Here is a 14,777-nt window from a genome sequence, read left to right as displayed (position 1 = left end):
ACAACACATAATCATGCAAAAATATTGAAAATAAAAAAAACACAGACCAGGGAAATAATAGCTAAAAGAAAGTGAATGTGTTTGTAGAACACCAATCAACATTTAGCGATGGTAACAGTCTGAGAAATACTGTTCTTAGATAACCTTGCTTACAAATACTAGCTTACATTTCAAGTAATAGGTGACAAATACATTATAAATACTCCAGATTGTTTTGGTTCTGTTTACTTTTATCTTGTATGCTTTAGCACTGGAGTCTCCAAGCTTTTTCTCAAACGGCTAGATTGTAAATATTTCAGGTTTGCGGATTATAAGATTTCTTTGACCACTACTCAGCTCTGCTGATGTAGCATGAAAGCAGCCATAGACAATACGTAATGAATAGGCATGACAGTGTTACAGTAAAAGTTTATTTACGAAAGTGGACCACCACCCCATGCTGTACTTTGCAGAATTCTATTTCAGCAGGAGTTCCTTTTAAATTGAATCACAAGCATTCTTCCCAAACTAGTTGAGATGAAGCATAAATATAAATTTAGAAAGAAGTAGTAGCTGCTCTATTGGTAACCCCCTACATATTCCTAAAAGGTAATAGTGCTTTGTAGTCATTTTTTGTTGTTGTTAAGAAAACAATTAGAAAAAAGTTTTGAACAAGAACTGCAATTGGTTCAACTATTTTGTTTGACTTGCTCCTATACTGAACAGTAATTACAATTAAATATAGATGTAAAAAGAGTAGTATTTTAATTATTTTGGACTGTTTGTATCCTTATAACTTTTACCAGCCAAAATAATTTAGGATCACTTATGGGAGTTATTTTAAACATAATGAGAAAAGCAAAATAGAATAAAATTTATCTGTTACATAACTTCAGCTATTTTCCCTTCTTGATATTAGGTTACAGTTACAGATCCAGACTTGATAGAAAAATCCAACTTGAATAGACAGTTCCTGTTTCGTCCCCACCACATACAGGTATGTTGTTACTCTGTTTCAAATTTAAATTATCATGTTATGTAACGGAGAAGATAGTTCCTTAAATAGAAAACGGTGCTTGAACAACCATAATGTGTTCTTTTATTTTATTAGAATCTCTCAAAATGATCAATTAGTGGGAATGATGAAAGGAAAATATTGTTATTTTTTAATGTAAAAGTTGGTTTTTGCATTGATTTTTTTTTTTTTTTTTTTTTTGTATAATTTCATTTATTTTTTTTTTTTTTTAAATCATCATTTTATTGAGATATATTCACATACCACGCAGTCATACAAAACAAATTGTACTTTCGATTGTTTACAGTACCATTACATAGTTGTACATTCATCACCTAAATCAATCCCTGACACCTTCATTAGCACACACACAAAAATAACAAGAATAATAATTAGAGTGAAAAAGAGCAATTGAAGTAAAAAAGAACACTGGGTACCTTTGTCTGTCTGTTTCCCTCCCCTACTTTTCTACACATCCATCCATAAACTAGACAAAGTGGTGTTTGGTCCTTATGGCTTTCCCAATCCCATTGTCACCCCTCATAAGCTACATTTTTATACAACTGTCTTCGAGATTCATGGGTTCTGGGTTGTAGTTTGATAGTTTCAGGTATCCACCACCAGCTACCCCAATTCTTTAGAACCTAAAAAGGGTTGTCTAAAGTGTGCATAAGAGTGCCCACCAGAGTGACCTCTCGGCTCCTTTTGGAATCTCTCTGCCACTGAAGCTTATTTCATTTCCTTTCACATCCCCCTTTTGGTCAAGAAGATGTTCTCCGTCCCACGGTGCCAGGTCTACATTCCTCCCTGGGAGTCATATTCCACGTTGCCAGGGAGATTCACTTCCCTGGGTGTCTGATCCCACGTAGGGGGGAGGGCAGTGATTTCACCTTTCAAGTTGGCTTAGCCAGAGAGAGAGGGCCACATCTGAGCAACAAAGAGGCACTCAGGAGGAGACTCTCAGGCACAAATACAGGGAGGCCTAGCCTCTCCTTTGCAGCAACCGTCTTCCCAAGGGTAAAACTTATGGTAGAGGGCTCAACCCATCAAACCACCAGTCCCCTATGTCTGTGGTCATGTTAGCAACCATGGAGGTGGGGTAGGCGAATACCCCTGCATTCTCCACAGGCTCCTCAAGGGGGCACTACATCTTTTTTTTTTTTTTTTCCCCTTGTTTGTCTTTTTTCTTTTTTTTTCTTTTTTTTTTTTTTTAACTTTCCCTTCTTTTTTCAAATCACCTGTATGAAAAAAAAAGTTAAAAAGAAAACAAACATACAATAAAAGAGCATTTCAAAGAGACCATAGCAAGGGAGTAAGAAAAAGACAACTAACCTAAGATAACTGCTTAACTTCCAACATGTTCCTACTTTACCCCAAGAAAGTTACATAATATAGCAACATTTCAGTGAACTTGTTCCTACTACGACCATCAGAAATTAACAGACCATAGTCATTTCTGGGCATCCCCAGAACGTTAAATAGCTTATCTGTTCTTCCTGGATTATTGTTCCCCCTTCCTTAATTGCTCTCTACTGCTAGTTCCCCTACATTCTACATTATAAACCATTTGTTTTACATTTTTCAAAGTTCACATTAGTGGTAGCATATAATATTTCTCTTTTTGTGCCTGGCTTATTTCGCTCAGCATTATGTCTTCAAGGTTCATCCATGTTGTCATATGTTTCACCAGATCGTTCCTTCTTACTGCCGCGTAGTATTCCATCGTGTGTATATACCACATTTTATTTATCCACTCATCTGTTGAAGGACATTTGGGTTGTTTCCATCTCTTGGCAATTGTGAATAATGCTGCTATGAACATTGGCGTGCAGATATCTGTTCGTGTCACTGCTTTCCGATCTTCCGGGTATATACCGAGGAGTGCAATCGCTGGATCGAATGGTAGCTCTATATCTAGTTTTCTAAGGAACTGCCAGACTGACTTCCAGAGTGGCTGAACCATTATACAGTCCCACCAACAATGAATAAGAGTTCCAATTTCTCCACATCCCCTCCAGCATTTGTAGTTTCCTGTTTGTTTAATGGCAGCCATTCTAACCGGTGTTAGATGGTATCTCATTGTGGTCTTAATTTGCATCTCTCTAATAGCTAGTGAAGCTGAACATTTTTTCATGTGTTTCTTGGTCATTTGTATTTCCTCTTCAGAGAACTGTCTTTTCATATCTTTTGCCCATTTTATAATTGGGCTGTCTGTACTATTGTCATTGAGTTGTAGGATTTCTTTGTATATGCAAGATATCAGTCTTTTGTCAGATACATGGTTTCCAAAAATTTTTTCCCATTGAGTTGGCTGCCTCTTTACCTTTTTGAGAAATTCCTTTGAGGTGCAGAAACTTCTAAGCTTGAGGAGTTCCCATTTATCTATTTTCTCTTTTGTTGCTTGTGCTTTGGGTGTAAAGTCTAGGAAGTGGCCGCCTAATACAAGGTCTTGAAGATGTTTTCCTACATTATCTTCTAGGAGTTTTATGGTACTGGGTGATGAATGTACCACTATGTAATGGTACTGTAAACAATCGAAAGTACGATTTGTTTTGTATGACTGCATGGTATGTGAATATATCTCAATAAAATGAAGATTAAAAAATAAATAAATAAAAAATAAATAAATAAATAAACTGCAAAAAAAAAATAAAACACATGGCAATTAAAAAAAAATCATATATGCTCTTTATCATGTTGAGGAAGTTTCCTTCAATTCCTACCTTTTGAAGTGTTTTTATCAAAAAGGGATGTTGGATTTTGTCAAATGCTTTTTCAGCATCTATTGAGATGATCAATTGATTTTTCCCTTTTGACTTGTTAATGTGTTGTAATACATTGATTGATTTTCTTATGTTGAACCATCCTTGCATGCCTGGAATAAACCCCACTTGGTCATGGTGTATGATTTTTTTAATGTGTCTTTGGATTCGATTCGCAAGTATTTTGTTGAGGATTTTTGCATCTATATTCATTAGGGAGATTGGCCGGTAGTTTTCCTTTTTTGTAGCATCTTTGCCTGGTTTTGGTATTAGATTGATGTTAGCTTCATAAAATGAGTTAGGTAGTGTTCCATTTTCTTCAATGTTTTGAAAGAGTTTGAGTAAGATTGGTGTCAGTTCTTTCTGGAAAGTTTGGTAGAATTCCCCTGTGAAGCCATCTGGCCCTGGGCATTTATTTGTGGGAAGATTTTTGATGACTGATTGGATCTCTTTGCTTGTGATGGGTTGGTTGAGGTCTTCTATTTCTTCTCTGGTCAGTCTAGGTTGTTCATATGTTTCCAGGAAATTGTCCATTTCATCTACATTATCCAGTTTGTTGCCATACAGTTGTTCATAATATCCTCTTATAATTTTTTTAATTTCTTCAGGATCTGCAGTTATGTCACCTTTTTCATTCATTATTTTGTTTATATGGGTCTTCTCTCTTTTTGATTTTGTCAGTCTAGCTAGGGGCTTGTCAATCTTGTTGATCTTCTCAAAGAACCAACTTTTGGTGATATTTATCTTCTCTATTGTTTTTTTGTTCTCTATGTCATTTATTTCTGCTTTAATCCTTGTTATTTCTTTTCTTCTACTTGGTTTAGGATTGGTTTGCTGTTCATTTTCTAGCTTCTTCAGTTGATCCATTAGTTCTTTGATTTTGGCTCTTTCTTCCTTTTTAATATATGCGTTTAGTGCTATAAATTTCCCCCTTAGCACTGCTTTTGCTGCATCCCATAGGTTTTCGTATGTTGTGTTCTCATTTTCATTCGTCTCTATATATTTAGCAATTTCTCTTGCTATTTCTTCTTTAACCCACTGGTTGTTTAGGAGTGTGTTGCTTAACCTCCAGGTATTTGTGAATTTTCTAAGTCTCTGATGGTTATTGACTTCTAATTGTATTCCATTGTGGTCAGAGAATGTGCTTTGAATGATTTCAATCTTTTTAAATTTATTGAGGCTTGTTTTATGTCCCAGCATATGATCTATTCTGGAGAAAGTTCCGTGAGCACTAGAAAAGTATGTGTATCCTGGTGATTTGGGATGTAACGTCCTGTAGATGTCTGTTAAATCTAATTCATTTATCAGATTGTTTAGGTTTTCAATTTCCTTATTGGTCTTCTGTCTGGTTGATCTATCTATAGAAGAGAGTGATGTGTTGAAGTCTCCCACAATTATTGTGGAAACATCAATTGCTTCCTTTAGTTTTGCCAATGTTTCTCTCATGTATTTTGTGGCACCTTGATTGGGTGCATAGACATTTACGATTGTTATTTCTTCTTGCTGAATTGCCCCTTTTATTAGTATGTAGTGGCCTTCTTTGTCTCTCAAAACATCCCTGCATTTGAAGTCTATTTTATCTGAGATTAATATTGCTACACCTGCTTTCTTTTGGCTGTAGCTTGCATGAAATATTTTTTTCCATCCTTTCACTTTCAATTTCTTTGTGTCCCTGTGTCTAAGATGAGTTTCTTGTATGCAACATATTGATGGTTCATTTTTTTTGATCCATTCTGCGAATCTATATCTTTTAATTGGGGAGTTTAATCCATTTACATTCAACGTTAAAACCGTGAAGGCATTTCTTGAATCGGCCATCTTATCCTTTGGATTATGTTTGCCATATTTTTCCCTCTCTCTATTAATATCCTTTATTGTACCCATACCGAATCTCTTTAGTACTGAACCTTTCTCCAAGTCTCTCTGTCCTGTCTTTGTTTCTCTGTCTGTAGGGCTCCCTTTAGTATCTCCAGTAGGGCAGGTCTCTTGTTAGCAAATTCTCTCAGCATTTCTTTGTCTGTGAAAAATTTAAGCTCTCCCTCAAATTTGAAGGAGAGCTTTGCTGGATAAAGTATTCTTGGCTGGAAATTCCTCTCTCTCAGAATTTTAAATATATCGTGCCATTGCCTTCTCGCCTCCATGGTGGCTGCTGAGTAGTCACTACTTAGTCTTATGCTGTTTCCTTTGTATGTGGTGAATTGCTTTTCTCTTGCTGCTTTCAGAACTTGCTCCTTCTCTTCTATGTTTGACAGTGTGATCAGTATATGTCTCGGAGTGGGTTTATTTGGATTTATTCTGTTTGGAGTTCGCTGAGCATTTATGATTTGTGTATTTATGTTGTTTAGAAGATTTCGGAAGTTTTCCCCAACAATTTCTTTGAATACTCTTCCTAGACCTTTATCCTTTTCTTCCCCTTCTGGGACACCAATGAGTCTTATATTCGGACGTTTCATATTATCTATCATATCCCTGAGGTCCATTTCGAGTTTTTCAATTTTTTTCCCCATTCTTTCTTTTATGCTTTCATTTTCCATTCTGTCATCTTCCAGGTCACTGATTCGTTGTTCAACTTCCTCTAGTCTTGTACTATGAGTGTCCAGAATCTTTTTAATTTGGTCAACAGTTTCTTTAATTTCCATTAGATCGTCCATTTTTTTATTTAGTCTTACAATGTCTTCTTTATGCTCTTCTAGGGTCTTCTTGATTTCCTTTGTCTCCCGTACTATGGTCTCATTGTTCATCTTTAGTTCTTTGAGTAGCTGCTCTAGGTGCTGTGTCTCTTCTGGTCTTTTGATTTGGGTGCTTGGGCTTGGGTTATCCATATCGTCTGGTTTTTTCATATGCTTTATAATTTTCTGTTGTTTTTGGCCTCGTGGCATTTGCTGAACTTGATAGGGTTCTTTTAGGATTTGTAGACCAATTGAAGTCCTTATCTCTAATTTATCAGATGTACAGCTTCGTGGAGTACACTTTCTCTAACTAACCAGCAGGTGGCGTCCACGAGCTACCTGTTCTCCACAAGCCAGTTCTCCCCTGCTTAGCCTTTTTGGTGAGTGGGGGAGTGAGTCTTGTGGGGTCCAATTGGTGTACCAAGCTTGCGTGTGTAGTTGGTGTTGCCTGCCCTGTGTATGGGGCGTGTTTCTGGGCAGTCAGGGAGGGGGGGGTTGCTCTAACAATCAAGTCTCCCTGGTGATCCTAGAGTTTTAAAGCTGCTGCAATAGTCTAATCCTTCAGTTCAGTCCTGCCACAGTTTGTCTCTGCCACTGACACACAAGTCCTTGTTATTGGCGTATGGCTCCTGAGACTTGCAAGTGGGCCCCTCTTCCAGGCCGTGCACCACGGGTCCTCTGTTGAGGGATGACTGTGCTATGTCACAGGTAAGTGCCGTCCCCCCAGGGCAGTTCTGGGCTGCTGGGCTGTGTAGGGAGGCTCCCAGTCTGCTGAAATGATGGCTGAATGGGGCTTTGTTAATTCACACTGCTCCACCTTCCCAACTCTGGGACAATCAGCTGAGGTTGCAGGGAAGGCTAATGTCCACGCCCAGTTTTGTGGTGTGTGCCTGTTATTTGAAGCAGTTCCGTCACACTGGGTTGTCTTGGGCAGTTCTGGGCTATGGGGCTGGCGATGGGCAGGAGCGTTTCCTGCCCACCAGGATGATGGCTGTGAGCGGACACCCCCCTTTTCTTGGGAAGTTGTGGTGTTTAGTGAATTTTCTCAGCCACTGGATTATTGCGTTTTGTCTCAGAGCTCTCCTAGTTCTGCTCTTGACTTGACCTGCCCAGATTGCAAGTCTTTGAAGCTTTCTGTATTGGGCTTCTTAGAGTAATTGTTTTAGAAAAGGAAAAAAGGATTAAAAAAAAAAAAAAAAAATGGGCCCTCCTCAGAGACCTAATGGGTTATTGAAATGCTAAGAGACAAAGCAACCAGGGTCATTAAGGAAAGATCCACAGGGCAGAGAGATCAGCTTTTCTTCGGGATTTGCATATGCGCCTCATGGCCTGAGCTCGGGCCTGAGCTCTGCCCTTCCCCCTTCTATGTTCACCAGAACTCCAAAAATCCTCCGCTTTTATTTTGGAGTTTTTCGTGTTGTTTTTTTTTCTATGCCTGTCTCCTCTCTGCTGGGCTGGCTGCTCTCAGATTCTCTGGTGTCTGGTCTCCGTCTATCTATGGTTGGAGTTTGGATCAGCAGAATGAGTTTCCGCTAAGGGCTGCCACTGCAGTTCTCCCTTCTCCTTCCCAGAGCTGACAGCCCCTCCTCCCACGGGACTGAGCCTGGCAGGGAGGGGCGCGGGTCCCCTGGCCGCAAAAACTTACAGATTTCGCTGATCTCAGCAGTTCCATGTTTTCATGAGTGTTGTATGAAGTATGCCCAAAGTCAGATTGCTCTGTGGTGTCCAGTCCACGCAGTTCCTGGCTTTCTACCTACTTTCCTGGAGGAGTAACTAAAACATACAGCTCACCAGTCTGCCATCTTGCCCCGCCTTTGCATTGATTTTAGAGATTATATGAGTTGTAAAGCATAGGCAATTTTTTTATTATTATTTTGTTGTCATCAAGATGTGTTTATTTAATTTTAGAGATTGAGAATGTAGAAATAGGTTTTCTAATTTGAAGTTTCAGTAGATATCACGTATTTGGCACTTTTTTGGTCTTTGTTTCAAAAAGGTAAAATTTAGCACTTGAATTTTTGTGTTTTTTAATCTTGGACTATTTAATTTCTGTTTTCATAGTAAAATAATGCTTGTTCTCAGCCTTCTTTTCTACAGAGATAAAAATACTTAATCAGGGAAGGAAGCATTTTAGTCATGCAAGTTTGTTTTTACTTGAAAAATGTTTTTTCCCCTTTACCCTTCAACAGCTCATTGGCAACTTAGTAAACTAAACTTAGGAATGTCATGAACAGAGGAATAACTAAAGTAGGTGGCATAAAATGTTAAGCCTTACCTGTCTATAAAGAATTAAGTGATAGGGTCTCTTATGAACTAAAATGTGCCACACAATCTATTCGCTTAAACTTGTGCATTTTACTTATAGAACTACTATAAAGGCCTGTTTATTTTTGTTTTACTGAGTTCTCATAAATTTTCACATTTGTATGCTTAGAGTGCTGAGAAATGAAACTGTCAGCCTAACAATATGAGAAGAGACAGAAATGCCAGTAAAACTAGATGCAGAAAGGAGAGACTAAACCTGCTTATAATTATACCTAAGAGTCTCCCCCCTGAGTACCTCTTTGTTGCTCAGATGTGGCCCTCTCTCTCTAGCTAAGCCAACTTGGCAGGTGAACTCACTGCCCTCCCCCCATGGGAGACCTGACTCCCAGGGGAGTGAATCTCCCTGGCAACTTCTGGATATGACTCCTGGGGGTGAATCAAGACCTGGCATCGGAGGACTGAGAACATCTTCTTGAAACAAAAGGGGAGTGCGAAATGAAACAGAATAAGTTTCAATGGCTGAGAGATTTCAAACCGAGTCAAGAGGTCACTCTGGTGGACATTCTTACACACTATATAGATAACCTTTTTTAGGTTTTAATGTATTGGAATAGCCAGAAGTAATTACCTGAAACTATCAGACTCCAACCCAGTAGCCTTGACTCTTGAAGACGAGTGTGTAACAATGTAGTTTACAAAGGGTGACAGTGTGATTGTGAAGACCTTGTGGATTGAACTCGCTTTATCCAGTGTATGGATGGATGAGAAGAAAAATAGGGACAAAAACGAAATGAAAAATAGGGTGGGACAGGGGGGATGATTTGGGTGTTCTTTTTTACTTTTATTTTTTATTCTTATTCTTTCTGGTTTAAAGAAAATGTTCAAAAATAGATTGGGATGATGAATGCATAACTGTATGATGGTACTATGAACAGTTGATTGTACACCATGGATGACTGTATGGTATGTGAATATATCTTAATAAAACTGAATTTAATTTAAAAAAACAAAAACCAGATGCAGGAATTCAAACAGAATGGTCTATAGATACTTTAGTGTCTGAGCCAGTATTCACATATGAACTTTGATAACACCTGAAACTGACACTACATGATTTACTAATGATCACTAAATCTTAAAAAATAAAAGAATGAATTATATTTAGGTTACTCTTTTTTTTTTTTTCCAGTAAAAGATTTCAGTACTCAAAATGGTAAACTCCCAGACTTATAAGAGCTTATTTTCTACAAAGTCTGGATCTCCAGTATTGTACTGTGTATGTTCTCATTTTTTTCTAGGCACTTATCTGATTCAAACATCATTTCTTGGGAAAAAAAAAATGTACTTTTAACTAATATTTTAAGAAATATAAAGCATTTATATTGTAAATTAGTGGTTATTTAGATTTTTATAAATAATGTATAATGTATTACAATGAATATAATTTCCACAAACCAAAAATGAAAATTGATCTCATTACTCTCACCACATATATATAATATATATGTATATTTTCCAAGATGTAAGAATATATACATTTATTAACAGGCTTTTTGTTTAATATTTATTCCTTCTGTTTCTTAGAGAATTTGTTTTTTATTTGCTTAGAAACCCAAGAGCTGCACCGCTGCTGATACAACCTTGAAAATAAATCCTCAATTAAAGATAGATGCACACCTAAACAAAGTATGTCCAGCCACTGAGACCATTTACAATGATGAGTTCTTTACTAAGCAAGATATAATTATTACAGCATTAGATAATGTGGAAGCCAGGAGATATGTAGACAGGTATGTTTTTGAAATTGAGGTTCTTAAAAAGTTTCTTTCTTTTGTTTTTACTTCTGTTTCCCACACCCACTAACTGAAAATTTTTTATTATCTTTATGTTCCTATTGTATTTCTCAAACCCAAACCCTTTAGTGATTTTTCCCATTACACTTAAGATAAAATCCAAAGTCAGTAACATAGACTGAAAGTTTTTCATGGAGTACCTGCCACCTGTCCACTACTCCGATTTAAAATTGACCAGTTCCCCCTAACTTCCCTTATTCCAGCTACACATTCCTTCTTTCAATTCTTACAAAGCATCCTGCACTGTACTGCCTCAGGAACTTGCACATACCATCCTTCAGCCTCAGAATTTATATTTCTTTTCCTCCAAAACCCCTGACCCCAAATCTACTTACCTATACTCTTAAACTGGCTTACTTTTTTTCCTTCATCCTTCAAGTTTCAGCCTAAATATGTTTCTTCAAACAGACTTTCTTTAACCCAAAAATCTAAATTAGATCCTCCTATAGTAATCTTTCACTGTGGGCTATACTTTTTTCTTCATAGCACTTATTTTTATTGGTAAGTTTATTTAATGTCTGTCTCCCTCACTAGACCACTTATTTATGGACAGTTTGTTTTCCCAAACTGTATCCTCAATGTCCAACACATGATGCTGTTAATTGAATGAATAGATGAATGAAAGTATAATATGCAAACTTGACATAATTTTCTTAGATTTTCATATGCATCCTTAACATTAGGATGCTAGAGAAATGTATCAACAGAGAAAAAAAATTATCAGTTGAGAAGTGCAGTGGAAATTTTAGAATCTTGGGCAGAAGAGAAAAAATAAAGAAAAAGAAGTTAAAGTGTATAGAATATGTTTTGTGAATAGTGCGAAAGAGGATTAAATTATTTGGAATAAAGAAAGCATTGAGAAGATAATAGTAGGGTAGAATAATTCTAGTTAGAAAATAACCAAAGAAGAAATAGAAAGTAAGAGAAGAAAGGTAACAGAGTTAAGAATTAACCTAGAGAAAATCATTAACAAAGCTCAAGATTTTGTGATAGAAGTAGAAGAAGGGAGAATCAAAACTTACTAGCTTGAGCAGCAAAATTTGTGAGTGGAAAGTTGAATGAGTTGGTTGGTAGTAGTGTTTCTCTTTCCCAAAATATTACATTCAGGAAGTTTCTGTGAAATGGTCAGTGAAAAGTTGCAGTGAGTCCCCTGCTTACATTGTTATTGCTCAATGTTTCTTAACTGTTTATCTTTTTAAATAGCCGTTGTTTAGCAAATCTGAGACCCCTCTTAGATTCTGGAACAATGGGCACTAAGGGACACACTGAAGTTATTGTGCCTCATTTGACTGAATCCTATAATAGTCATGTAAGTGAACCAAGATTTTTAAATACATGTCTCTCTTGTTTATATCTCTTATTTCTTTTGTCTTCATCAGTTAACAAATTAAATTTATCTTTCCTAATCCTTCTGCTTTTGGCTTGCCAGTGATGTCCATACATACGTGCATATACATTTTTATATAACTAAAATTTATTTTCTTTGAATAATCACAATTTTGTTTTTGGTCTTTCTAGAATGTGTTATGCTTGTATATACTGTTTATTCCTTAGAGCTGCTTGGTTTAGTTTTCTGACAACCTTTGAGCTTAAGAAGATGCTTGATAAAAACAAGTAAACTACTAGATTGAGAGTCAAAGTGTCAGGAAAACATAAAATTTATGTCAGTTTGCTGATATTCTAATTTTATTATGTTAAACATTAGCTGACATATAAAGAATAACAAAAGTGAGTTTAGTCATGTGCACTCATGTCTTCTGTTGTTTATTGAGATTCATGATTCCCATCCCTAGCATGCATATCAGAATTATCTATGAAATTTGATAAAAGTACAAACACTGGTGACCCACCCAAATCTTACTGAAGAATTGGTGTCTCCAATGGTGGAACCAAGGCATCCAACTCAGTTTGCCAAGATTGCTATAACAGATACCCACCAGATTGGTTGGCTTAAACAACAGGAATTTATTATCTCACAGTGTAGGAGGCCAGACATCCAAAATCAAGGAATCGGCAGGCCATGCTTTTTCTGATGTCTGCAGGCTTTTTGTGATGGTTTGCTGGCAGTCAATCCCTGCCTTCATCACGTGATCATCTGTCTGCTTCTGTCTTCTCTCATCATACTTCCATGTCCAGATTTCCTTTGCTTGTAAGAACTCCAGTCATTGGATAAAAGGCCCACCTTGTTTCAGTTTGGCCTGACTTTAATAGGATCTTTGAAGATCTCATGTAGAAGTGAGTTCATATCCACAAGACCAGGGGTTAGGACTTGAACCATGTCTTTGTGGAGGGCATGATTCAATCTACCACAGCATCTGTATCTGTATATACACATACATACATATATGTATTTTATGTAGATACTTTATATAGATAGATCTTATATTTTTTATATAAAATATTTTATACAGATAGATATTGAAGTACCTTTTTTTTTAACCCCCACAAATAATTTTGAAAAACTGCTAAAGTTGGAAACCACTGATCTAGGAAATAATCAGATAATAAACAACTGATCAGATTTTTAAAAAGATCAATCCAAGCAATAAAATTACAAGTAGAATATATTTTACAAGTATTTATTTAATAGATAAGTTTGGTCTGGTAATATTTTAAATGTTTTTAAAGTTCATTGTTCTCCCATTTACTCTCTTGAAATCAAAAGTTTATAGATCTAATGACAACTTGGTAATGGCTAAATTGACAATTTAAAGGAGATTAGATGAAGAAGAAAATCATGATATTCTAGATGTCATGATATTCTAGATGTCATATCGGAAGATTTTCCAAGTAGAGAAATGTTGTAGAATTCTAAATAGTCCCTTGATTCTCTTATTCTATTACATCTTTCCCAAATCTTCATACTTAAAAAAACCAGTTCATAATCCTCTGGTTCTCTCTTTTGCCTTGTAAAATATGTAGTGGTGTTTCTTAGAAAAACAAACTGAAATATGAATCGCTAAGTAGGAAGAGACAGAGTTGTTGATTTTAGATTGGGTAAACCCATAGTCTGAGGCCTAGTGTCTCCTATATTAGAACGTGGATTTCTTCAGCGATAACTTCTTCCACATGAGACAGCATAAAACTGTACCAAGCATTGAGGGCATGCTCACTGCTCCCAAATTTTTTTATCCATGAAGAAACTCATGGTATGCTGAGCAATGTATTGGGGGGTTCTTGAATTACTTTTCAAAGTAGGGAGTGTTCGCTATTAACAAACAGTTTATAGGTCAAAAGAATTAACTTTTCTTCTTCTTATACCTAGAAGAAAGAATATATACAATATATGATTGGGTTTTATTTTTTAATGGTTTTAGAACATTCAAAAGTAAATTCAATCAATAAAAAATTGTCATTGCTTCTCTTAACTATCTTTTATTATATTTTATAAATTAGCGGGATCCCCCAGAAGAGGAAATACCATTTTGCACTCTAAAATCCTTTCCAGCTGCTATTGAACATACAATACAGTGGGCAAGAGATAAGGTAAAAGTTCCTTTTTGAAGGAATTTGTTTTCTTTGAAGTAGGAAAGAAGGTTATTTCCAACTTCTGAACAACCTTCTAGTTTTAATTTTTCTTCCTCTTCTCCTTTGTAGTTTGAAAGTTCCTTTTCCCACAAGCCTTCATTATATAACAAATTTTGGCAAACCTATTCATCTGCAGAAGACGTCTTACAGGTAAAATTCAATACATTTTAATACAAACTTAACACTGTGTTAATGTAATCATATTTTCAAATTGCCTACAAATAGTTTATTTTTACTTCTTAAAGAGATTATAACATTGTGCATAGAAAGTGCGATGATACTTCAGGAATACTGAAATTAGCTCATAAATTACCCACAAAGCAACAATTCATACAGTTCACCATAATAAGAACATAATAATGATAGTAGAGCTACATTAATAAAAAGACCATGTTAACCTCTTTGGGAAAAAACCTGAGATATGTTCTTTACTAGTGAAAATTTCATCAGTGGGCAGTAATCTCTCAGACTTGTTTTCATGATGAGGGCAACTTTCAAGATGTTTCCTTATTTACCTTTAATCCTCTGAGTCTTACAAGGCTAACTTTTTAGTATAAAATATTATTCATATGTTCTTATTCATGGGAAATGTATATGTGAATTATTTTGTTTGTTCAAGGATGTGTGCAGCTTGTTCTCATATGTTCAGAAAACAGAGCAATAGATGATGGATGATAGCTAGGGAGGGAAGGAAAGAAAGAAATGG

The 14,777-nt window shown here is 36.2% G+C and overlaps 1 protein-coding gene across 2 annotated transcripts in view; it reads left to right on the top strand.

The window, feature by feature from the left end:
* UBA6 (ubiquitin like modifier activating enzyme 6) overlaps positions 1-14,777 on the top strand; it is a 91,940-nt gene that overhangs the window by 54,895 nt on the left and 22,268 nt on the right. For both annotated transcript variants that reach the window (XM_037829903.1, XM_037829902.1), the window contains exons 18-22: positions 899-976; positions 10,299-10,480; positions 11,747-11,852; positions 13,940-14,029; positions 14,141-14,221. In XM_037829903.1, the coding sequence (XP_037685831.1) occupies positions 899-976; positions 10,299-10,480; positions 11,747-11,852; positions 13,940-14,029; positions 14,141-14,221 (537 nt within the window). The remainder of the gene's footprint in view (positions 1-898; positions 977-10,298; positions 10,481-11,746; positions 11,853-13,939; positions 14,030-14,140; positions 14,222-14,777) is intronic.

This window comes from Choloepus didactylus, chromosome 3 (assembly GCF_015220235.1).
Source record: "Choloepus didactylus isolate mChoDid1 chromosome 3, mChoDid1.pri, whole genome shotgun sequence".
Lineage (NCBI taxonomy): Eukaryota > Metazoa > Chordata > Mammalia > Pilosa > Megalonychidae > Choloepus > Choloepus didactylus.
Note: the sequence above shows the minus strand (reverse complement) of the source record. Positions and strands in the feature narration are given on the sequence as shown.